Here is a 27,190-nt window from a genome sequence, read left to right on the forward strand (position 1 = left end):
CTCCTCAAGAGAAACTTCCCTGTTAACTCTCATCTGGTTAATAGCTTAAATCTTGTAAAAGCAAATCCCAAATTTTTCCTTCAAGTCCAGAAGGAAAAAGTTACTGACAAAACAATCACATCATCACCCTGTGAACAGGTACGTCCCAAACATTGCAATGCTGAGAACGTCAAACTCACGTTTTTGATTTTCACTGACCAAGCTGACAGAAAAGCAAACCAGCAGCTCGGGCAGTAGATGTGTAATATTTTTACAGTTGCCAAAACTTCTGCTTTTTAAAATATGTTTTCATGATGCCTATGAATCAGCCATGTCTCTTCAATACATATTTTAAATTTTTTATTCGTTATTCTCATTCAGTGGTCGCTAATGGTGTAAGTATATCATGTTTTATATAAAAATCCTTGCTGATTTTAGGTAGATTTCAAAAGATAATTTCCCAGTTCCAAACCATGGATTTTCCTGATAGCATTTTTCTCTCTCTCAGCGAGAAGTGCAGTATCTGTATCTCAGAGGAAAGTATTTCTCTCTCCTACAGACAGCTTAAAATTAATAAGCAATTTTTCAGGCCATTTGGTTCCCAGAGCTTTCTTTTTAGAACCACATGGTCCTCTCCTAGAGCCTTACCTTCTGGAAGGGTAGTATGGTAGACTACTGGACTCCAGGGACTGGAGAGCTGGTCCACGTGCAGCCGAACTGCAAATTCATACATGGTTTTTGGCTCAAGACCTTGAACTAACATGTGAGTCTCTGACCTGTACAGATGAAGGAATAGAATAAATTTAATAGCAGCAGCTGACTTGAAGATCCCAAACTCAAATGATATCTTGTAGCCACTGTGTGTAGATTCTCACTGTCAGATCAACACAAACCAGTTCAAGTCCAGACGTGTGGTCCACCTGCATTGTCTACCTGAAAATCTAATTGTACTAACCCTGGAGCTCTCTGGAGGATATTATGTCTGCTGTCAGTTGACTTGAGCTCAAGTTTTTATCAAGGATGTTTGGACAGCTGATGCACAAGCAAGTCCAAGAACATTACGGCCCACGTCACCAACAGGTATCCCAAACTCAGCTCTTTCCACATTCATCCATAGGACACTATGCTTCAAGCTGGAGTAACGCTTAAACTACAACCAGCACCACAGCCGAACAGGCACACGCTGCTGTCTCCACCAGCTCTTCCTGGATCTGCTTCTCAATTCACACAACAGACATGGGCTATGTGCCCAATTTCCCCTTCCACTTACGGCCTCTATCACCTTGTGTTTAGAGGATGTCTGTAGAACATGAATATTCCCTATTTATCTTGTAGTCATATTTCATAATTTATTAATTGTAAAATTGATTATATTAATTGTAATATTGCAATTCACTACTTGATGACAAAGTCAATTGTAGACATTCTGCTTTATTTTGATTCGGGGGGCAGGGGAAATCTTTCATATACACCAGGGTTAATTCCAGGTGATAATACTTGAGATTAAATCTCAGTTTAAAATAGTGTTACTCCACAGATATTGCTTTATTAACTCTTATTTAGTATTTTAATCTTCCATACTGCAAAGGCAGTCACCAATATTTGCAATCGTTTCATCCTATCACAAAAAGCAGCATTCATTGCTATGCTCCATATTGCACACTAAGAATTTTACACGGTGATTATACTGTGTCTAATTGTTAAGTCAGGAGTTACACAGCAGGGAATGTGTTCTTTGAAGAGAAAATCATCAACATTAGGATAGTGACTATCTTTTAAGAGAGCATTTTTCTTATTTAGAAGGCGTAAGTAAACACAAGTATTGAGGGAGACGCCCACATATGGATTCCATCAACAGCACCGTGGCCCCCAGCAAAGGCAGTCACAATGGAGCAAAGTCTTCTGCTCCCATACCACCTGGGCAGCGAGCCGCACACCAAGCCCAGGCAGAATTTCTTCCCCATCCTGCCATTCTGTGGCTCATGCATTGCTTCTCTGAAAAGCAAGCTGTAATTCCTACTCAGCTTCCTCCTGGCAGGGTGCCACACAGCCATGAATGTGGCATTCCCCACAATAACACGCTCAACCCCTCAAAAGTCAAAAATTCTTTTTCCAGTCTTAAAATTAGACACTGCGCTAAGTCCCGTCTTTGCCCAGACAAGCTACCTAAAATAAGTAATCTCTTTTATTTGGCTGAATACAACCTTAAAATTAAATTCAACTTAGACAGCTAAAAATCCATTAAAAATTCAAGAGCTCGTCCAGGGACCCAACACAAGGATCACAGGTAGAGAATTAAGCTGTTCTACCAACACATCTTAAATAACCCAAGAAACAGAACTAGCAGCCACCGGGCAAAACACACAGTCCTCTAAGGGAGATAAAAGTTGTTACAGTAAAAGGCAATTAAGAGGGGGCAGGAAGAGTAGAAACTGAGTGGGAAGGATCTGGAAACAGGAAACTAAGACTCATTAGTAGCGCTGCACTTACGTTTGAAGGTAGAGAACCAGAGAAGCATTCTGCAGCCCCACCGGGTTGCAGCGGATTGTGTAGTTAATGACTTGCGCGGATGTAAAGGCAGGCTTTCCCCAGTGCAGGTAGATAGAAGATGAGGTGTTAGCTTTGGCATAGAGGTGGTGAGGAGGTGGTGGCGGTGGCACCATGCGATCGCGGACAGCTGTTAAGAACAAAAAAGGAGCATGAATTATTTAATGAACTGTATACAGATACTGGTAAGATTAAGAGACAGGTCTGAGCCCACAGGTTTAGATTCCAGTCTGCCCCTACCCAGCACTGCCTGGTATTCAGATCCAGGAATCTGGTTCAAGCTATTAAACCAATACACGTCACATATTCTGTAGTCCCACTTGTTTAGTCAAAAACAAAGTCAAAACTATAAACAGGGACAAGAGACAGAGATAAATCTCTCATAAGATACATGATACACCACTGAGTTAGATGACGAAGACAATCCAATAGGGGAGGAAAAGGCGTTTGGTAGCTATCTTGTTTCCTCGGCTGCAGTTCATGAACACAGGAGACTGTCTCGGTTGCAGGATGACCAGGATAGCATTTGTTGCAGATACCATCTTTCTGGTTCTCTGTTTTACACTGACTTAATTGATTATTTATAGGTTAAAAACACAGAGCTGCTGGGACCTTGAAACAGCTCAGCTCTTAATAAATTCTTCATGCATCTACAACACTTACAGACACATCCTGGAGTGCTGACTGTTTGGTCTGCCTGATAACCTTCTTCCATGCTGTTATATGCCAGCAGCCTTACATGATACTTTCTTCTAGGATCTGCACAAAGAGAAAACAAATAATTAGACTCAAGAAAAAAATACAAGGATTTTCAGACTTCTACAGATTGTGAGATAACTGAATTCTCCTGCAAGTTTTGCTCAAAATTTGTCTGCTACAATCAGCAGACTGATGAACAGGCTGGATGCCTGGAAGCTGTCTTTTCTCCAGCTCTGTGAATTTCCCTGAATCTCTGCCCAGACTGCACTAGAATCAGTCACATAACTCCCAGTCTTGCTTCCGTTAGCCTGAAATTGAAGTTTGAAACAGTAAATAGTGGGAGTAGGATAAATATCACATTTCTATCCATAACAAAGTCACACCTTCACAGCTACAGAGCTAGAATTTAATAGTATTATTCAGCACATTGAAAGCACTTTCAGTCTGCAATAAAGACTTGTTAAAACAAACAGCACAGGGTCCACAGAAAGCAACATTTATTTCTGGATAAGCAGGCTGTAATGAAGCAGGGTAATCAAAACAAAGCAGGAAAGACAGGACCCAGCAAAGAAATGGGAAATGTTTTGGTTCCAGGTTCCCAGAGGAGATACACCGTGAAACAACAGATTGTTAACAATGCCTTTGACTCACAACTTCTGCTTCCAAATGTTTTCTTGAAAGCTGGTTCTGGTATTTTTAAGGGTCACTGTTCCTAGCTTGAAGGGTCTCCCTGTTTCCCTTTCTCCGGCCACATCTTTGGGTACCCATATTGCAGTTTGCTGCTTCTCTCAGTTCTGTTAATGACATGCTGGCCTTCACCCCGGTGAAAAGTTACTACAGAGGAATGAGTCAGAAAGGGGCCTCGAGCCTTCAGTGAGTGGAGGTGGCGTGGGGTACCCGCAGGTGGCTGGGCATGCAAACCCGCAGGATGGCCGCACTGCTGCTCCCCAGCCTGCTCCCCTGCCACGCTGGCTGCAACAAATCCCTCCGCACAATGATGATTTGCAAGGTGGTGGCACTTGCTACTAGTACATAAAAGCTCTTCTGGGTCCAGCTAAACTTCACCCCAGTACTGACGCAGATATTAGGTTCATGACAACAGAAGAGGAAAATGTCCTATTTCTTTCTATTAAGATTTTGAGGAGGTCTAGACAGATGTTATATAACAGTGCTGATCTTGTTTATTTCTTTATTCCGTGCCCTAAAATACCATAATACACTCTCTCTCAAAATAAACTCTCCGCTTTCTCATTTTAGCTGAGATTTGACACGGCCTTTCATGACAAAACAGGAACGCAAACCCCGACGTTTCTTCACCACAAACCGGACTGTTGTTCGCATCAGCCCGTTAGCTCCCTCTGCAGCCTCCGCGCCAGCAAGACAGTCCTAACAGCTCCCTTGGATGCCTCTCTGAAGACGGCACAGCAATTTCATACTAACGCATTTTGTAAAATCTTTTCATCTTTATTTTGAAATAGACAATCTTTTTGTGCTGTTGTTACCAACATCAGCTTTAAATGAGATATAGCTATATAGAGTTTGCCTCTCTATGTATGTTTCTTTTTAAAAGACTATTTTACCAAAATCTAAATATAGGTGTAAAGGAAAAGGGGCTCTTAAATTTGGATTAAAGTATTGCTTTGATGTGTTTAATACTAATGGTAGAATAGGAGAGAGGAGCCGATTTCCATTTTTCAAATAGATTTTAATATCACAAGTAGACAATATAAATAACAAAATGTCAAAAAATGAGGGCTTTTAAAACTAGAGTAGAATTCTCATTTGCTTTGAAGTGGGTTTTTTTTCCACTTTACAATATCACTTTAACAGATGACATCAGCTGTTCCTCACTAAGAAATTACAATCAGAGAAAAGGAGATGGACAGAAACACACAGAATAACCTTAGGCATGTAATAAAAGAAAATATGGAAATTTAATATCGAAAATTCAGAAAGATAGTAAGATATTATATATAAATCATTGCAATCTCTTAAAAAATTGTAAAAAACAAGACATATAAAGGGAAGGTGCATTTAAAAACACTGAGGCCAACAAAAAGATGTGATTTGAGTACACCAAAATGAAGTTACGGTGACTTATTGAGGTGAAAGCATGCATCTCAGAAAAGCAGAAATATGTACTTTCCCAGGCTTCTTAACCTGCGGTAGGAATACATATATTTAGCTCATAACTGAAATATTCAAAAACAAAGCCAAAATTTAAAAAAGAGGCCATCAAGACATATTTAGGATTATGCTTTGGAGGTTGTTATAATAATCAATTCTCCCCATCCATTTGTAGAAAAAACTTGACTTCGGGTAGTTAAATACTACCCTTGAACAGATTCCACAGAAACAGGCGGCATCCAGCCGGCCAAGTGTCACAGTCTATCTTTTCCTTTACAAGTTCCTGCAGAAGAGACCCCTGCTGCATTTCCGCAAGACACAGGATGACAGACACGACGATTTATCATCCTGCCGAGCACCTTCAAAAACCCTGTGCCCTTTGAAAGTGGTCACCCAGAACTGATCATCTTCACTGTGAAATGAAGAATAGCTAAGGTCTAGTGCCCTGCTGAGCTGAATGAGGAGCCTGTGAGGTCTGTTTATCCTCATTGCCTTTTTTTTTTTTTTTTTAAAAAACCTGAATTCCTCATTAACACTTGATTGGGGAGGAGAGGAAGAATAACGGCATGCGTAAGAAAGGCATCCCACAAAAAAATTCAAATGTCTTTGAGAAAAACACATTTTTTTAATCTTATTTTTAAGTGTCTTTAATGCTCTACATTTAGAAAAAGCACAATGTTTAATACTATTCAACTTACTCTTCTGTAATGCAAGAAGTTTCAAAAAGAACTATCTTTACATAGAACCACCTGTTTAAAAATAAAGTCTCTCACTAGTTTCTACCATCTAAAAACAAGGTTATTTCCACTTTAGGACATCATGGTTCAATTGGTAGCAAGACTAGTTCAATCCAAAAGCCACGTCAGAATCAAGCCATCACACATTATTGCTTCTGTGGTTGGAAAACCCTCTGCTGGTATCTGTAATTGAAACAGAGCCTGAGAGCAGCTGCATTATGTACTGTCCTAGAAAAGGCAAAACGTTATAGTAATCTAAAAAGGAGAATATAAAAGAATTTTAAAGACAATGTACCAAGCAGCAAAAGAAATTGATATGAAACTTCCTTCGTGGGTTATGTTATTTGAAGACCAACTCAAAGTGCCTGCTGTGATGCTCTTCCATGCTGGTCATAGCTTCACTGTATGCAACACAAGATAACCGACAGCCAAAGATCTGCCTCCACTTTCAACAGATACTTGCACACTATTTGTTTTATGAAGTGGTGGAAAATATTTGGGTTTTTTTTGAAGTAGCCTACATTTAGGATATTTTTAACAATTGTTAGTTTTGTTTAGAGGTTTATGATATGATTTACTCCTCAATTGCAATCCCAATACAAACTTGGCATAAACACTTTCATCTAGCAGTTCATCAGCTGGATCAAACATTCAAAGCCAGACCTATCCTTAGAGAGAAAACAAACTTCGGGAGCTTTCTTATCTTTAACCAGCATAGATATCCTGAATAGTTTACACATAAATCATTGATAAAAGATTGGGGATAGCATGGCCACCTGGGGGGTTGCCTGTCTCAGATTCAGTGTATGCCAGCCATGCACACTCTATAGCAACAGGAGGCTTGAGAGGCTCAGAAATCAGGGAAGCGAGTATTGAGGCCATCAGTCACGCTCACAACAGACCCCAGAGTAACACATCTCTCCACAGAAGAGCACGGCTATTCAGAAATGAATCAGGTGCAGTGATTTACTCAATCCATTCAACACATACATTCAGTTTAAGTAAAAACAACGACAAAACTCACATCAGGATTTCACCTCTGCATTTTCAAAATTTCTCTAAACAGCCTGATAACACTGAGTCATTTTAATTAATTCTCTTGCAATTGCCAGCATTTGTGTAGTGGCTGAAGGCTTGTTCCCAGACCTAAGGTGAACAGGAACAATTTTGTAGCCTATTTGCCAACTTGCTGAATTTTTTTAGTTAATTTGTTTCTGCCGAATGAGGTTTGTTTTAGTTTGGTTTTTTTTAGTGCTGCTGGCATTAGGTTGTTGTAAAATTAAGTGTAACGGCACCTACAGCTTTTTAATAGGTATTTTTATTGTTGTTACTTAAGTCAGCTGGTAGACACAAGCACTACACTGTTTGTACAAATCAAGGGGCCACAGTGATGTTGATATAAACATGGTAGACCTAATTAATAATTTTGTTGCAAGACTGCCTCTGGAATACACAGAGACTGTCTTTTAAAAGATACTATAGGCTGGATATGATAAACTGGCATAGCTTCACACAGTACAATGGATCTGCCTCGCACACCCTTTTTATATAACCAAAACCTGTCAGTATTAAAAACACATGAATAATAGTTCAACCAGAGGCACAAATTTCACCTCTGGTAATAGTATTCCTATAAAATAAGAGTAGGAAAAAGCTAAATATGCCTTATCTTGATTAATTTCAAATTATCAACATAGATACCGTCCCAAAAATCACTGGTTTACAGTTTATGTAGGATCAGCCTCATTTTCCTATGGCAGTTTTTGTAGGTAGGTCACTGCTCCCTGGTGATACGCCTCTGGAATCCCATATCCTGTCATTCTCTCTCCCATAAAAATCTGCAGTAAGCCCTGTGGATTCAACCCTGATAGGTCTTTCAGCAGCAAGACACATGGGAGAATCTTTTCTTTGGTTTGTGAGTCTATGAATAGGTTCTACACCTTACAGGAGAACTATGGCAAAGCTAAATACTGCAAGTACGAGCAAAAAAAAACCAACAGGGATTGTAACTTGGAAAAAACATAAACATTACAGCAGCTGAAGCTTGGTAAGAGTTCAGAGGACAATGATTTACTTGAGTATTTTACTGTCTTGCCACATCCCCGAGATATAATCTCAGAGATTATATTCAGTTTCTCAGGCAGCAGATAGGAAGCTCACAGCAGTTACTGGTATTACTGCTGTAAAAACAGATTCTTCAAGAAAAATGTTACAGTGCACTCAGATGTTCCAACCCTGTTTTTGTGACAAGTCACTTCATTTCCCAGCATGGTGGGAGAACCACAGCTGCTTATCTGTCTGGATGCGAGAAACTGAATGAAACTGCAAAAATATCTCATGAAGAATTGAGACTTGATTTATTAGCAGTTCTACTGCTCTACAGTTCATTGGAACATCCATGTTTTATTGCATCAGCTCAGAGTTATTCAGTATTCTTTACTACTGCCATCAGCCTTGCTTCTACGTAAATCTTCCATTTCTCTTTCAGTAAGGGGAGAAGTTGCTACTGCAAAGCAGCTGTCAGTCAGAAATACTCGTATTTGGATTTTCCCATTTTCTTTTCCAAAACTTATTTTTTTACTATGTTCAAATGATATCTATTTATTATTTAAACTTGGATTAAACATACAGAGCCCAGTTTTCAAAGCTCAGCAAAATATAAATGGTCTAGTAAATACATACACAATGGTAGGCAAAAGCAACTACAGAGTTGGTATCTTCTCATGCCAGAACTAGTTTTAGTGTATGTTGGTGTATTCCATGGAATTCCGTTAAAAGTTACTGTCTCAAACTTAGTTCTTCAGTTCTTCTAAAACATCAAGACAAATACACAAAAATATTTAGAACAATCTGGCATTGTTCCACAATAGCATAAACGATGCTTCTGTTGACCCTTACTGGCCTCTGAAAACCTAGATTTTGCTGGGATAACTGCTGTAGCAGCTCATTATTTGGAGGAAGCAGGGGAAAAAAAGAAAAAAAAAAAAAAGTTCCTCTATTTTGAAGACATTTCCCCAGTGATAAAAGTGACATGGGGAGAGGAAGGCACATCTCTCCAACAAACGTGGGTTAGTTCCATCTGGTAGAGTTATACCTCATTACTGCCAGATGGTGTCCTCATGCACTTCCAAAGAACACAGCTGGAAAAACTAGTGGCTTCAAAGATTAAATGCCTGTATTAGCAGTTAAACAACTAAAACCAAAAATGTGCTTCTAATCACTTTGCAGCTGGTGAAGTACTTTTTAATGCAACTACCTCATTCTTAAATGACCAAGATTGCACAGACTGAACTTTTAGGAAAAGTTACAAAGAACAATAATTTCACTTCTGTATTCACGATGGAACAAAAATTCCATTCTCAATACATTCTATTACATCATTAAAAGCCTCTAAACTTACAGCAGCATGACACTAACAACACAGCCAATGAAAAATCCCAATCCATACATAATTCCATCCTCCCTTCTCAAAAGAATACATAAAAATGTATATGTCCTGATTACATTTTAACACTATCTGCATATCAGTTTTCTGCAAAAGACCGAACTGCTTTTATCCCATTCAGATTTTGACGTGATTCTTCTATTCCAGGTAAATTTATAGCATTAAAGATAAGTATAAAAGCTGTAAGAGCAGGTTCCACAACCACATTGCACACACGAGACATGCTCTGGGTAACTCTTCATTCAGCGGAAGCTTATATTGAATACAAAATGTAGAGTCCTAAATCAAGAGTGTTACATAGCTCTATTTGCTGATATCAACACAGCCAAAATTTTGGCTTTCTGGCAAATGCTTCATAGAAAGTATCTGTTTACAGGCTACTTAGCCAAGGTTACAAGAGAGTGTAATATTGCAACCCCTAAAAGCCCTGTCATTGTTTCTTTCAGCTGCTGCATGTTTGTGAAGCTACGAAGGCCTTGAAAGGAGCCAGAGCAGAGCCAACAGGTCAGGGCTAGATAAAATTAAGAAAGAATCCGAGGTCAGACCATGAAAGAACTTTTTTTTTTTTTCCAAGCCTCCAGAACAGTGAGCCCACCTCCAGCAGCCTTTCATTCAGTCCTGATAAGAAGAGACAGCACTCCACAATCTGGATTTCAGACTTTTTAAGTCCTCTTTGGGGAGAGGAAAAGATAAGGAAGCCCAAAGAAAATGGATGTTTTACTATCATTTACTGTTGACTCATTAAGTCTGGATACTGACCATACTTTCATACCACTTCTGAACATCCTCATTCTCAGCACTTTCAAAGGAAAATATTGGTAGAAATAAAAGTATTGGGGGGCATGTTCTTGTTTCTAAAAGAATTAGGACTGCATGGAATTTCTAGAGAAAAAACAAAAAAAGTTCAGTGGCTTGATGTTCTGAGTCAAGTTAGCAACTAGAAACCTAGAAACAACCTCTTAAGCTACATCCAATATGGCAATTCTAACAGCTGGGGAAGGGGATAAAGAAATATATTTCAGTTTTATTCTAGCTTACACACAAAATTTTAAATAATACTTTTTTCCTTTCAATTAAAGATATCAAAACCACACTACACTCATAAGGCTGAAAAAATGGTTGTTGCGAGGACAAAACTTCTGTGGCCAAATGTCCATTTTTAATGTAATCTTTTGTGCTGCTGGATTTTCTGTGTAAGCTACGGGTCCATTGTTGGGTAGTGGTCCGGCTGGATAGCTCATTGGCCAGGTTTGCCAGGGTGACTGCACTGCCCCCAAGCCCGTCCCTCCAACACAATAAACTCCAGATAATTATTCAAAGAAGAGGCCAGCAGCATGGGCTGCTCTGACATGGGGTCATGGCCTTTGACATCGAATCTGGGGCTAGCCAAAGTCTGCTCCAAGCAACAGAGGTCCAGGGGAATTATTAAGGGGGAAGGGTGGGAAAGGAAGAGCACTGAGAAATACTATCCTTAAAAAATGTACTTTTGAAGCAAAGTAATGTAAATACAGCAGAAACTTATTAGGAAAATAAGCAAATACATTTCAAACACACTAGACGAAAGGGATGGAGAGAAGCGCATCAAGCCAAACAGTAACATAAAGCCGGGAAGTAGAAGGATGGTACAGATTCAGGTCTGTTCCTCTCGAAAGCAGGTATTCCCTCTCAGATTTTCAGTACTGGATTTTATTTCTCTTCTCTAAAAAATCCCCTTTTACCTTACTTGAGTACATATGATTAAGCAAATAAACACAGGTTAGCAATCCTGTTCTATTATAGATTTTAAAATCTTGTCAAGGCTCTGGGTATGTAATTTCTAAGCATTATTACTAGCTTCAGATAATACTGTTTAATTACTTCTATATTTAAAGGAGTTGGAATTTCAATTGATCGCACATTTTAAATAACTACTTTTTAATATCAGATTAGAATAGCTTGAGAGGTGAGAAATCACCAACGTTTTACATCTCATGGTTTCTTTTTCAATTTAAAGGTAACTTTAAACAGTTAGATGGAACAAAGACTGTCTGTGATACTCATGTTTTCCTTTGCAAACCAAATAACTGAAGTAGAAACTGAGCAATTTGTTCTTTGTACAACATTGCAAAAGTTTATTTTGGTAGAAACTAGAACATATGACATATGTGAATTGATCCAGTTAAACGGTCTGGCTTTCCACGGCTTTGGACGGCTCTAGCTTATTTGTCTAAATCTGAAAAGGGTCTGTATCCCTTTTGTAGCTTTGCGCTATCCCCTTCCAGGGCCCCAGGACAAACAACACCTCACACCCCCTTGCAGTAAAAACATCACCTCTCCTACTGCCCACCATCAGCATAGCAGCTTTATACAAAAAACAGGGGGGCTGGGGGGGGAGGGCTAGCTGGGCAGGGTGAATCCCAGCATACAGCATTTTGGCCTTTGGGAGACTACAGAAACAAGAGAACTATCTTTTCTTTTTAATCTTTTTAAAAGAAGTAAAGCAAATCTGAAGGATTTTAAGTTTGCTTGATTTCCTTATGGGGATAGAACACTACCACTATGCCTGCAACGTTTTCCATCAGTCCCTATGTTTCTCTTGCGCTTTAGAGAACTGTTAAATTGCACAAGGAAAAAGCTCTCTTCCAATATTATTCTAACAACACACTCTACATCTAGCAGACACCCTTATGTTAACTAGCCTGGCTCACCGTTTTCAAAGTGAGCCCTCAAAAGCTAACTTGAAAGCAATACCAGAGGCCTGGACAAACACCTAATTTTGATCTTTTGTGCTCGTCTTTTCTTCTGAGAGACCTTTTCTTTTGTTGCTGCCCAGTGGAAAGCACATAGCTCATTGGTCCTGCTTTGAAAGATGAGAGCACTGCCCCTCAGTCCACCCCTCCGAGCACAATCACTTTAATGGAATTATGTAGAGAGGCCATCTCTGGAAGAAGAAAGGGAGGGCGAGGGGGGAGGGAAAGAGTGTCCGAAGGAGCCGGCAGAGCCTTAATTACCCCCAGTTACTAACACAGATATGTCCACCGAGAATTCACGCAGTGGTCCAAATGGGATGTGCCGTCCCGTACAACAGGTTCCCTTACATATAGCAACTGACCCATGCAGAAGTGACACAACAGTTACTGAAATCAAACATTACAGTAGAGGGTCGGGGGGAAAAAAAACAAAAACAAAAACACACACCGACACAAATGCTGCTACAATCACGCCTCAAAACAGGAGTGTACTACAAAAAGTTCTTTTCCATAAGATAGATGAGATTGAAAAGACGATCTCCCCAGGGAAGACCAACGTTTTTGGAAGTTTAGAGAATTTGCCTGAGTTTCATGCTTAGAGGAATGCTTCCAGAAAATGCATTGAAACACGATGCAATAAGCACTCTACCAAGTTTGGTTTAACATCTGTTTAGATACCAGGCTCTATCACACATACGCACTGCCTGCCCGACATCCAGCATCACCTTACAAACAACACATTTTTACACAATGACAAAGGCAATCTGTTCGCAGCGCCCAAACTTTCCCCTGAAGCTATGAAATAAATTTTCTTTCAGAATCAACATTTTCTGCTGGTCTGTCATGGACTCCCCATGCCATTTTGACCCTTTTGTGCAGCAAAATGAAAACACTATCTATCATTACTTGCACCACAGTGACTTTCTAGGAGGTGCACGGTTTCATTGCAAAAACATCTGTGGTCTGGTGACTCTTCTCAGATCTCAAGCTTTAGGAGTTGTGCTGTTGCAAGCGTGACTGCAAGATGCACAGGTTTCAGGTAGGCAACTAACAATCAGCCTGGCTCTCTCCTCCGTGAGAGGGCAACAAGAAACTGCACTAGAACACGTTCAAATTGCTAGACGTAAAACAAGTCAGTTATGACAGGAAAACAAACAAAATATATGCAAGTAGAAACCACCACTGTATTTTTCTTAAGGCAAATATTGGCTGCATAGCCAATACCCAGCTGAATCTATAATTAGGGCCCTAACTTCAGTGGGATATTCTGTTATTGCAGGTGTCAGGGGCCATGTGTGCTCCCGCTCACACAGCACTCCCTTTTCGTTGTCAGACAGCAGGCTGTGGTGGCGCACCTACTAGACAGATAGATACCTAATCTACACGCCATGTCCAGGGGCTTGCCAGCATGCCCAGTTGTGTGAGTGCTGAACTATTATTATACAAGACACTTTGCAAATGTAAATAAAGCAACTGCTTAATGAAGCTCAAAATTTGACACTCCTTTGTTGAATACAGGGTGGAGGAGCGAGTTCACCTAGAAGGCTGACAAGTTTTATAGTGAATTTGCTAAACTGACGCACTTGTCATAGACTGCCAGGTAGTCTGATACACATTTACTGCTTCTACTATGACAACTCTCATACTTCATCTGCTGAAGTTCAATCCAGATGCATTAAAAAGGCTTAAAATAAAAGGCTGGCATCAAGCTTCCTTTGTACACTATTTTTAATGCAAAGCATTCATTGAAAACTCAGCATATAATGCTAAACATATTCCAATTACCAACGTTAATAAATGAGGAAGCAGGAAAGGCAGCTAATAGCACTTGCAAAAGAGTTCATCTCAAGTACCATAGCTCAGCAGGTAATTTCACCTGAAGCGTGGTGGCATGAGGACACAGGTCTCCATTTCCTCAGCCACAAAATACATTGCAGTATCTCTCTCCATACATGAACACGTCCATTACTTCTCCGTTACTATCTTCTTAGATGCCTCATTCTCTATAGCCTCTCTGACTGGTTGCATATCTTTGACATTTAGCCAGGGTATTCATTTTAATTACATTTAGCTTATGCTGAACAACCTCCCTAGTGGTTTGGCACAGCAATGTTATTTTTAGCCTTTACATTTTCATACAGCACATCCTGGATTTCTAAAACATGCCCTGGAGAAAATTTCCATTTGTGATGATAATAAAAGCATCCAGGACCCTACAACGTCCTTGGCTCTAATAGGCACTGCTGTCATATTCAATGGCACACTGGCATGAGTTATTCATAACTAATTTTGTGGTAGCAATTTGCACAAAAAAAGTTTATTAAAAGAAGCCAGTAGGTGACAGCTTGTTACCAGGCGATGAAGCCTGATACACTACATACTTATATTCCTTCTTGAATGCTTTCAGTAAGCTTAAATTTGGTACAAATACCCATCTAGAAGGCCAAGAGAATTTGCTTCTCTGTAAAAATTACACCACCTTTTCATCTCCAAACTGATTCCACCTAAAACCGTATTTCAATGGCATCTCTTTCTGGGCCAGGACTCTGCTCTTCTAAGATAATTCACCAGAAGGATTACTCAATCTATATTAGTAGCAGCAGCTGTGCAAGTTAATGCTGTTGTTGCTTTTAGTTAAATAGACGTTAACTGTTTATTTGAAAACTATTTAATTAAGACCAAATTTCTGGACAGTATTCTTGACAGGCCTTGCAGGTGGTGTAAAGGGGTTAACGTGCGCATTCTAAATTTGGACCTAATATTCTCAGGAGCTCAAATCCTTTACTCAGAATAATTCTTTGAACTGGATTCCAGGTCCTAATACCCTTCTACAAAAATGTTGTTTAATGTCCATACAAAGACACATCTAAACAAGAAGAGTAGCTTGAAAGATTTCAGGCTTCATGAAACTTCTGAAAAGCTTTTGCTCTTCTAGCTAACAACACAGCACCTACTATTTCCTTTACACTTTCTGATGTTTTGTAAAAAGTGCATTTTGCCCCCGCTTGGAGACGGATTACAACATGTTTTTAATGTAAATACTACTTACTACAGGTAAATACTACTGTACTTTAAAGGATGCTTAGAATAACACAGAAAGCAATAACAACATGGAAAAGTAAATTACAACTTTGCAGAATCTGGAATAGAATTTCACACATTGTGTCCCTTTTTCCAAGAATACGCATCTAAAGTATCTTAAAGTATCTTCCATAATTATATACATGGGAATTTGGTCAGGCTGAAATTTTTCCTTCAAAATGTCTTTAACTTTTTTTTTTTTTAAATAAAATCACTTCTCATGGGAACCAATGCTGCTGTTGTCAAAATGTTTGACCACAGACCAGTTGTAATTTAAATCTTTTGCTATACCTGCTGTATTTTTTAATTAGTTGTGAAGAACAAGCACTGAAGACATATCAAACATTGCATCAACAAACTGAAAGGTACAGAGTAAAAGACTAGGAGACTACTTGTAATCAAGGTCATTTTTGTTATCTTTCCTAATGCACTGAAGATTTAAATCCAAGCTATATTGCTATCTTGATTGAAAAAGAGAAAATTATCTTGATGTAATTCCTCTGCATATGAAGTTTATACAACACTTAGAAAATGGAAAGCAGTCTGACTGATTGATTACTTAAGTAAAATAAACATACAGCTACTTAACTCTTAGCTAGCTATCTTCCTTTGTACAATTAAAAGGGTTTCCCATCATTAATTCAGTTTTACAAATGCTACGTTGAGCCTGCAGTTTGATGAGCATTTTAACCCAGCATTAGCAACACTGCTGCTGAAAGAAGCCAGCCTGCTTCCCCTCACCCTTCAGCCACTCGCTCCTACCACAACCTTTGTTTGCCAAGTTATTTTGCATTCAGGCCAGCTTCCCACCCTGTCCTTGTGCAACCACACAAGTGTTAATGCAAGCACAGAGAGGAGCAGCACAAATTAGCACAGACAGGTACACAAGGAAAGCAGGGTGCTTTCTTCCAAAAGTGCCAGCTTTTGCTACTTTATCATGCTCTGAGTTGTACTTTGATGAACTCCAAGAACTAAGCAACATCCCGAGGCAGCAGAACGAGCCACTGGCAGAACCACCTCGCTACTCCCAGCTGTGGCCAGCTGGTTAGGACACAACACAGCCACCATGGGTCTGTTTCATCTTACGCAGCCTGGTGAAATCACAACCCTCAAACCTGTCCACGCAAGAACTCCAATGATAGAATAGCTGTGTTATGAATTTATTAATAAAAGAAGTTTCCTCAAGGGGGAGCTGTTATCTAATAGACTGAATGCAAAGCTGGAAATCTGGAAATTTACAGATCAGTTCTGTCACTGATTTTGGGGATACCATATCGCACTCTGTTTAATCCACCAGTACCTGAGTAACTGTATGAAAATGACCCTTCTCTTCCTTGTGTTTCAGGTACCCAGTTTGTAAGATGGGGCAGTGAACACTCATCCACCTGTGAAACTCACTGGAATGTGACTACAAAGTCCTGGAAGAACACAACATGTGTCATTAGCAGAAATAACAAAGAAAAGTAGAAATACGAATAACTGCCCGAAGTGGGTTTTTGTCACACCACACCAGGCAACGTGCTTCAGCTGCCTTGCACAGGGGCACAAGGGACAACACAGGCTCTGGGGTCCCACATGGGAGACAACTCTGGCTTCAACAAGAGGGAAGACGACCCTTCAGAGGCAGATCTTCCAACAGAGAGGCTCAAGCAAAAGAGGGAGGTGTAGGCACTGCTGGGCCAGCCGGAGTACCCTGCACTCGTGCCTGCACTCTGAATCATGCTAAGCAATTCACTTGTCTGTCCTACAACTAAACCTCCTTTGGTGCTTTTCTTCAGGTATTTTATTGGGTTGATTGGGAGCATGATCTGGCTGTCATTTCTGAAGGAGAGGGATGATTATCACTGCATATATGACAGGGCTTTTCCAATCACAGCCCATGCATACCTGTCTACTCTGCTTGGATAACATACAAAGACTTAATACATTCAAGCCATGCCTGAGCAAAGTTTACAGCACAAATAACTGGTAGGGAGTGGTACAGCTATGGGTTTTCCAAGGCAAGCGTCTGTCACTGAGGCAACAAGGATTGATGGGAAACTATGAGAAATGAGATAAAGGCAGGTGAGAAGCAGTAGGAAGGTGGCCAAAAGACACGAATAGAGAAGGAGGCTAGGTTAGGCCAACATTAACAATTATCATGAAAATAAAAATTAATACAAAGGACTAATACAGTGAGGGGTATGCTTCTGATGGAGAAGTGCTGGACTAGACAAAGAGGATCATGAAGCCAGAAGACATCCTATTTTTCTCCCAACAGTTTCTATATACACATGCAAATATAGACACAGATACAGAGCTAGGCAACAGGCTGTGAGCACATTCCTCCTTGCGTCTTAAATAGACAAAGGAGAAAGTGGGGAATTGATGGGTAAATGGACACAAGGCACAACACTGCAACACCTACCCATCTGCCTCTCTTCCCCTATATACACCGTCCTACCCTCCTGCTTCTACAAATCTCCAGCTCAACTGCCTTAAAAGAAGCCCTGGGATCTGATATGCTGACCACATTTTCAAGATGTGTCTGCATACAATATTTTATGTCTCCTCCTTTGTCTGAATATACAAATGTCAGTTGTACAAAGAGCCACAGCATGCGCAGCTGGACGCACACAAGAGGCAGAAAACTCAAGTCTTTAACTGATCTACCAAACAGAATCAAGAATGTATTTCCCTGTCCCAGCTTCTATAAACATGTGCAGTAAGAAGTATCTTTGTTTTGTAATGATAACCAGCTTGTCTCAGGGTACAATATTCAGTTGTGATAATGGTAAAAACACTGTGGAAGTGAGTATAAATACAGAAATAGGCTTTTTATGCAAAACTTATTTCTACTAAACTTTTTTCCCATATGCAAAAATCGCAAGTTTGGAAGAGAAGTTTCACAGCAAGAGCTGCTTCTTCCAACACAAGATTGTTTTTGCCCCCGCTTCCTGCACACCCCCCCTTCATTTGCCACAAAAGTGTGACTCCAGGCAGCCTGAAAAAAAAAAAACCAAAACCATTACCTTTTCCAAAATTGCATCTTTTCCCAAAATAGAAAAATGCTTCTGATAGCAATAATGCCTTCATGGCAAATATATAACCAAGGTGTTATTCAAGGCAGGAAAGCTACCAGAAAACATATTAGCTTAGCTTCAGAAGTACATTTTCTTATCACTAACAGAGAATTTGCAAAGAGCCCCTGCTATTATCTTTCCCATACAACTATCACAAGTGGTAACATGACCCAAAAAAAAGTTAATGAAAAAAACCTCAGGAGAAATTAAGTTAATATTTTGATCACAACATCTAGCTTGTTGTTAAACAAAGGAAGAAAATAATTTTTAAAAAAATGGGAAAAAATTAAGAAATCTAACTAGCCCTGTACAGCAAATGTTTTCTTCTGTCCACTCTGAAGTCTCTTTCATGTGCTAATGGTGGCATTTTTTTAAACTCTTCCCCTTTGACTTACTCAGACCTTTAAGGACCTCACACATCTAATGGTTCCTCACATTCACCAAGAACAATCAAGAGAGGTCTGGGGGTTGACATGCAGTATGATTAATGGACAATGTTGATTTAATTTCCTATAACAGGAGTTTTCTCTAAGCTTTCTCCAAGGAGCAGTTTTTTGCAATCCAGGACTTAAGTATTTTACTAATGAAGTCCAATAAATAGCAAATTAAATAATGCTGTCTCCCAGAGACAAATCCTCCCATTTCAGGAAAAAAAAAGAAAGAAAGAAAAAAAACCACACCAGCAAAACCAACCACCGTATTTAAAGTTCTGTTCAAATCTAAAAAAGGTTGTATAGCAGGAATGTACATAGTTGTTGGGGGCTTTTTTGTTTGGTTTATTTTGTTGTTTTGTTTAAGAAACTTGAGCAATTATCTGGTCATTCCTGCCACTGTCAACTGCTTGCTCTTTTTTCTCTTTAAAGCGAGTACACATTTAACTTAATTTCCACTTCCAAGACATTAGTCTGTCTTTATTGGTCCCTTTTACATTATAGCTATAAAAATGCATACTCATTGTAATACTTACAAACATTTCAAAAGCAACTTTGAGGGTTTTTATTTAAAATAATTTACAACTTTCTTGATGTAAAAAGTGATCAATATGTCCTTTTCACAAAGCAAATTTTAACCTTCAGCTCCAACAAACGAACAATGAAATACTATTTGCATACATCCTAACTGTTACTCAATCAACATGACACAATTTCCCAACTGAATTCCCACACAGGTTTAGCTTTAAATGGTGGAATTTCTACCCTGAGAACGCAGGCAGCAGAGAGCATTTCCTGCAAGATTCTAATCGCTTTCCCACCACTGAAAATTTTACCTTTAAATACTTTGAAGATGACATATTTTGCTTTATTATAGTTATCTTGCCAGAGTGCAAAAAATCTCCCCCTCCTATTCCAAGGCTTTGCGGCACTCTTGATTCCAGTTCTTCAGCTTGTGACACAATTAGTCTGATGTCCTGAGAGAAAAAACTGCATCTGATTCAGTTATGGTGACAGTTGATAAAGAGACAGAAAGTCTCAAAAACAGGCAGCAACCCTCCATGCTAGTGGAGTTGGCCCATGCAACATTATCTCTCCTGTTCCCATAGTAAAGCCTGCATCTTTACATTTTTACCTTTAAAATTGCTACAAGGCGTTGTCCCGTGAAATAATGAAACTTCCCTCATCCTGACGGCTCCCGCTATCTCTTTAGAGAGCCAGGCTTAACTGGTCTTAGCACTCTATTTTGTTTTTTGAAGTACAGTACATTCAGTCTTTATTCTGCACTTGGGTATCTCCTCCCTCACCATGTCCTTCCCCTTTACAGAGTCACTAGCTTGGGAAGTTAAAATTAATTACTGCAAAAGTCAAGACATGTTTAAATAAGGATCTCAGGACTATTCTCCCAGATAAACGGGTTCAAACTGGAACAGTTCAGAGAACACATTCAAGAAGGTTACATAAAAATATATTAGGCAATCCTTCCAACACGCAACCCACCTGTTTCTGAAAGATCTTAACTATCTAAGAGAGCAAGAATGCATCTTTCTGACCCAAGATTAGGTGCTTAGCATGTAGAAAATTTAATAATTTTCCATGAGTTTTAGGGCCATTTTAAGACTCTGCAGTTAATTCAAAGAAAGCCTAGAGATTCCTCTTACTAAGTGTCTGTCATATGCAACATTTTAATCAGCACCAAAACTAGTTATGCTGCTAATGCAGATGTAACAGATTTCAGTATTCCAGCGCCTACGAAAGTTGATTACTGGCTAAATCAGTAAACTATTGAGAGGCTTGATGGCGTAACTTAAAATTGACAAATGCATTAAACATTAATTAAAGCTTTCCATTACAAATGAACTCTGTGAAAATGACATTTACTTTCAAAAAACGAGAACATGCACAGAAGTAACTGAGATAAGAATTAAAAAAAAATTGATAAATCCAATTTCTCTAATAGAAACAAACTTAAATGCCGTCAGAAATAATACATGACAAAGTAATCTTTTCTCTTTTTTAAGAGCACAAAGTAAAGTGAAAATATGTAATTATGACACAAATCTGCTATAGTGCACAGAGCAAGAGCAATAATGGCCAAACTACACAGGAAGGAAGGCACTACATTTTTACAGATGTGGCACTTGAACTGCATAATAAGCATGCAGCATTAGCAGCTGATAGTTAACTGGCCTCTCCTCAGCAAATCTGCTCAGAACAAGCTGATATTTATCTAGGATTCCCACTCAGTCGTGTGTAAGAGTGCTTAAATAAAGCTGAGCCAAAGACACAGTTGTAATGGATGCCATGCCACTAAGCTCTAACAAAGGGCCACATAGTTAAACACGAGCTTCAGTTTTGCTCAGTAAAAATTCAATTTACAACCTGAGTGAATCAATTTTTCATCTGAACAGAGCAGTTTAGTATTTTTCTTCCATAAGGAAGGCATGAACCAAGTAGGCAAGTCTGCAAATCAGTTTGTCTGGTCACCTCACATCAGTATATTTGCACTGTGCAACCTCCTGATATTCCCTGCTCGCTTGTTCTAGTACATATCAAGCTGCACAGGGACCAACAAGTAGATAATCAGAAACACTGCACAAGACAGAGGTTTGATTCCTTCCCTGCCTCTGCCACTCAACCTAGTTCTTGTACAAGCAAGAACACGGAATCTAAAAGGAGCTCTCCGCTACAAACATATCTAGAGAAATTACTAGCACTGACGTACATTGGAAACAAAACATGAGGTGACTGTTTGTAAATGCCAACAACAAAATAGAAAAAAACCCAGTCTGATCTCTATTTACACTTACAGCCTGTTAAATGCAATATGGTTCCTTCTATAAAAGAAGTAAAAGCTTATCAAAGCAGTATTTGCTTTGATATTTTGCAGGTAAAAAAAAGTTACAGGGTAATAAAGCCCCCTCCCCTTCACTCTTTTAATCTGTAAGGGTTTCTCCCCCTCCCCTTTTAAACCCTGAAAGAAAAAAAAAAACAAGGAAAAAAATGATATGCAGATATGCCATGTCTGCATCTGGAAGACAGGCTCATTTAGAGTGGTGACAGGTCTGCCTTTCATGATTATGAAGTAAGGAATGTGTGTCTTGTTTACTGACGTGTAGGGGAAGTGCACTATCATACCAGGACTAGGCAAGAGCTCGGGTTTGTTAAGTACAAATATACATAAACCCCCATGTCAGTGTAAGAGAAAGAGGCCACAGTTAGCTGAGGAAGAGGTTGCTTTTAAACATGCCCAGTCTGCTTCTAGGGCTTTTGCTTTTATTCCTGTGCAATATGACCAATTCCTCCTCCCCTCTCTCAGCAAATCCCTTATGTTTTAGCTGATAAGTAGTAGTAGCAAGCCTGTTACACACAATCAGGAGAATTGACAGATAAGAGGTTTAGTTTAAGGATGTAATCAGCGTGAGTAAACACTAGACTGACCCAGCTGTAAACAGTGAAAATAAATGACAATATTTGTCCTGGTCACCTACTGAGCTATTAGACACTTTTCAGTATGTAACAATGTAAATATAATTGCTACAGTATATATAGCATACAGTGCTATCATCTGCTTCTCCAAGCAAGAAAACTGAGCTTTTAGTTGATCTTTGTTAAGAACTAAAGTAATTTTTGATCTTTCTTTTTTTTTTTAAACAGAGATGTAGCTTGTTTAAATCAACATTTCATTAACTGTGAATGTCTAATCTAAAATACCTCAACCAGAAATAGAATATGTATGTAATACTAGATGATATTTTATGGAATGCCATTTGAAAACCATTAACTATGAAATTAAAAAAAAAAAAAATAAATTGAGTGTTGAGGGAAGAGACCTGTGTTTCTTTCACATCATTTTATGAAACTGGAGGAATGCCTGGCTCCTTGATTTTTTATGGGAATCCCAAGCTAAATTTCCATGGTAACTTATAACCAAAAAGCAATATCAAGTCCCACATACACCGTTTTGGATATCCCAGAATGTTCAGATACAAATATGTAAGACTACATTTTGATACCAACAAAACCTGGGATAAAACTGAAATTATAGCCCTAGCTATCAGAAATAATTACGTTAACAGATGTAATGCTCTTCCAGTATTCCTTCTCAGTATTACAGCATCTGCAGTTCTTAATGAGAAAGATGATCAAAGCTGTCAAAGATGTCATTAAATTTTTTTAAATTTATGTTTTTCTAGCACATCCACTTGCAATATGGTGCAAATGAAACCGCTATGTCATATCTGACCATCATATCAACTGCTTTACGAACCTTTATAAGAATTTTCACAGAATTATTACAAGAGACACTTAGGTGACATGCATCAGGCAGTTTAATTGGAGAAATTCTTTGCATTGACTCTTCTTACACACCTTTATTTAATTTCTATAGACTGTAGAATCACCTTGTCATCTTTGCTGCCCTGGACTAAAGCTTAGCTGTAATCATGGCTGTAATGCGATATAAATAGATCCAGGGGAAATTAAACAACTGAAGGCCAAGTCTCTGGGGGAATGCTAAGTGTAGTAGGTAGTTGGCTACTTCTTCAGCACAAGCCCCCTTTTCAGAGAGCAGTGCCATGCAGGGTCACAAAATGTGCCTTTGTGTCATTTAGACTTTGACAAATTCTTCACTTGGAAATTTGGTCCCAATCGGGGGTTGGGGGAGCGAAGAAATGCACTTTCCTTTATTTCTCCTCTCTGCAACTGGAAAGAGGTAGGACACAGAAGAACTTTGAGGCAGGGAAGTTTTTCTGATTAAGACCAAACTTTTTGAAGTAAATTGCACAAAGGAGTCTGACAGAATCTAATTGTTTTTCCAGAAGAACTAGATTGGAGGAGGGGAAAATGCCACCGGCTAATGTAAAATTGGAGTACCAGGAGAAACAGCACGGGGTTGTGATGCCCCTCATGCCAAGCAGCTTACATGACCCCAGTCCACATAGAAGCGGCTTTCCCAGAGAGAGAGCCTGCAGTCTCACCAAACCTCAGAGGAATCACCAACCAATTTTTTTATTTTTTTTATTTTTTTTTTTTAAAGCAGATATACTCCATTTCATGGCCATCAAATCACTTGGTAGTTTCTCCCCCGTGCCCTGCAGCCTGCAAGCATGCCAAGCCCTGGGGAGCCAGCAGTGCTCCCGGGGGCTGCAGCTCCCAGCGCAGGACACTCCACTCCACAGGCTCTCCTGGGGAGGGGCCTTCGGCAGGGAAAGGACAAGGTATGTGGGCTCCCATGCTCAAGGCATTTTCACCAAAGCTAACAGACCAGTTTTTCCATCCCCTAAGGTGTCTGCCTGAAAACGGTTATTTACTGCGATATCATCTTGTATGCAAGAGAAACAAAAGAGCACCTAAGGTGCACGCATCCCTGCCAGAACCCGCTTGCCTCAAGGTTTCTTTTGCATTTAGTGAGATGCTATGTTATAGCCTTGTCACCAAAGTGCAACTTTCTGAAATCCTCACTGTAACTACCAGCACTCAAGGTGTACAGCTCCCAGACAGCAACTACAGAAGGATGAATTCGCAAAGTGAATTCTTGCTTTCGTCCCTCCCTCCCAGTATAGAAGGGATTAATGGCACAAGAACATACTGCATTCCCCCACCACCAGTGGCATTCATTTAAGTAGTAAAAATACTGCTTTTACTAGCATGATAAGAATTGAAAAATAAAAAAAAGTTCAGAGAGGGAAACTTCCAGGCAGCTTGAAGAACAGTGTTCTTGTGTTACAGCATCAGAATTGACCACGCTTTCTTGAGTTTGTTAACCAAGAAGCTGAATTTTATTTTATTCTCCCTAGATATCAGTTCCAGGATGAGATTTCTATGAGCATTACAACCTAGTTATGAAGAGCTCTTGGCTCCAATAAACCAGATAAGCTTAAAATGGGTTCTTCTGAGTCACTGTCCATCTTGTATAGGTTCCACCTTCTGACTGGTCATATAGCTGCAAACACAACAAGCTGTGACCGGCAAACAGTCCACCCAGCACAGCAGTGAGCACCAACAACGCTGAGGCAGAGATGCATATGCATATGCTTAAAATACTTTTTGAAAAAAGTAATTTGAAGACATTTAAAGGGGGAGATGAACTTCTCTGGACACTCCCTTTGTTTTAACTTTCAAGCTCTGCCAATCCCTCTCCTGTTGCACAGTGAGAAGGTTCCCAAACTCTTCCACCAAAAAAACTCACTTCAACTTCTGAACACACATATTCTGAAACATTACAGAAACAGAACCTGTACCAGCAGACTCACCAAGTCTCACAATGAAAGACTTTCTGTTAGGGAAAACTTTCTACAGCAGGAGGAAGCAAACGAGGAATTAAAAATAGAGGCAAAAATGCATGGTATGCACCCAAGGGTCTGCTCCTGTGGCAAATTCAAGTGATAATGGAATTTTACACTGGACTAGGAAATGGCCTGCTATTGAAAAATAAATGCCAAGACCTTTAACACAAACAAATGTCTATGTGAAACTGTGGATATTTATTTTGAGAATGGCAGCCCTGACTCTGATCAGATCATTTAGTTCTATTTACATGGTGACTATCATGCTAAATAATCCAGTTTAAAAATACACAGAAGTAACTGGGTAAACCTACACTGGAGTAAGAGGTCAGTTCTCAAAAAAAAAGGTAGGAACCACGAAAAGATTAAAATAGCATAATACTCATATTGCTATATTTCATGTTCAATCATTGTAACTTATTTTACACTAGCATTGCTGATTCTGCTTTACCTATCATACTTGTCCCTCCATCAAGAGTCCTGTAGACACTTACAAATGATTTACAGTAGTTATATCAATGCTATCAACAATCAATGCAATCAACAGTGCTTATGATATCAATGCTAATGTTCTCTTTGATTAGAGAATATTATGAATTCTGATTTGGTAATGTGGTTCAACTGACACAGAGTAAGTGAACCGTCTTCTTTAAATACACATATTTTGCACAATTGGCAGTTGTACCAACACCTGTAGAAAGTTCCACGGAGAGACATATTGACATGCTCCAAATGTCACTAGAAGTCTATCTGCAGTTTATTAACTATGTGAGAGAATGGGAAATGGTAGAGCAGCCTTAGGTCACGACAAACTAAGACATGAAGATGGAGTGTTTGGAAGCCACATAACTTCAGTGACAACAGATAATGCATGAGAAACTACTTCATCTTTGCCACTGGGAAGCACCTAATACTATTAGCATATTCTTCCAAATCAGGAATAACCTCTTCTTTTAACCATGTTATCCAACATACATGAAACCAAAAATCTTAAAACACACCTTTCCCCTTCAGGTTTCACACTTGCAGTATTCTGCTAATCTCTGTAGCTCATAATGAAGACATTTATTTTAAAGAGGCTGTCAATAAATCAGTAGTTTAGTGTCCTCAGGAGAGGCAAATGGATGACAGAACATAAGTCCTCAAAGCCTCTGTCCAGTTCATGAAGATTCAGTTTACCATGGTCAAAAAACCTAGAGCAGTGGCTTGCCTTACTTTATCTCGAATTCTACCAGGTAGGGCCACTTCTTAGTAAGTAATATATTAAATTTGAAATGCATAAATAAAATAACCTTGTCCAAATGATTTAGATTATTCACAAGAAATAAAGAGAAATACAAATTAGTCCCCTTCTTAATGTGAGAGTGTTGCTACAGTCTTTGTGGGTTTGTATGTTGCATATAATTTTACGTGCTCTATTCTCCACATGTGCAGCTGCCACAGGCAAAAGGTTTGTTGAGTACTGTTTTCTAAGAAATAATTTAGCATGCACAAGTATTTCAAACAGAAGCTTCTCCATGGGCAAATACAGTAGTCAGACAGGCACTGTCACTATGAGAAGTCTATGTGAACTTCCTAGGCTTCAACATCTTAGCAGTGGAAAATCATGACTTAATCAAGTTTCCTGTGCCAAGTCAGTCTTTTGTACCTGTAGCAATGAATCCTTTTTCTGTAAATGTTACAAAGCAAACAAAAGTAACAAACCAGCAAGGAAACTTACACAGGAAAACTTCCCATAGTCGATATGCACTTCAAATAGCTCAAAAAATCCCATTAAAAATTAAAAAAAGAAAAAAAAAAAAGATTACTTCTACTGAAGTTATTTGAAAAAAAATACTCTTCAGTTGATCTAACCCATGGCAGCATAAATTACACATATATGGAAAATATAAATTATGGCAATCAGATTATATGGAATGTATCATGTTTTGGTAACTATATTGAGATACTTAGAATTATGATAAGGAATAAAAACTCAGCACATCACATGCACCATGACTGAATGGTTAACTCAAGCACATGAATTCTTCCATGCCCACACTTCTTGTAATTCAGTTAACAATGTG

The 27,190-nt window shown here is 39.2% G+C and overlaps 1 protein-coding gene and 1 long non-coding RNA gene across 3 annotated transcripts in view; one reads left to right on the forward strand and one right to left on the reverse strand.

Moving 5' to 3' along the window:
• The window catches only part of LOC128915044 (uncharacterized), a 46,291-nt gene extending 26,905 nt beyond the window's left edge, over positions 1–19,386 (forward strand). Inside the window, exons 4-7 of one of the 2 annotated variants that reach the window (XR_008468496.1) lie at positions 4,483–4,672; positions 5,633–5,825; positions 9,981–10,038; positions 16,690–19,386. This is a non-coding gene — a long non-coding RNA (uncharacterized LOC128915044). The remainder of the gene's footprint in view (positions 1–4,482; positions 4,673–5,632; positions 5,826–9,980; positions 10,039–16,689) is intronic. The other variant, XR_008468497.1, reaches the window with a different exon arrangement.
• PRTG (protogenin) overlaps positions 1–27,190 on the reverse strand; it is an 88,373-nt gene that overhangs the window by 11,733 nt on the left and 49,450 nt on the right. The window contains 3 exon segments of the mRNA XM_054214838.1: positions 628–755; positions 2,470–2,656; positions 3,190–3,285. Of these exon segments, the coding sequence (XP_054070813.1) occupies positions 628–755; positions 2,470–2,656; positions 3,190–3,285 (411 nt within the window).

This window comes from Rissa tridactyla, chromosome 9 (genome assembly GCF_028500815.1).
Source record: "Rissa tridactyla isolate bRisTri1 chromosome 9, bRisTri1.patW.cur.20221130, whole genome shotgun sequence".
NCBI classification, from domain to species: domain Eukaryota; kingdom Metazoa; phylum Chordata; class Aves; order Charadriiformes; family Laridae; genus Rissa; species Rissa tridactyla.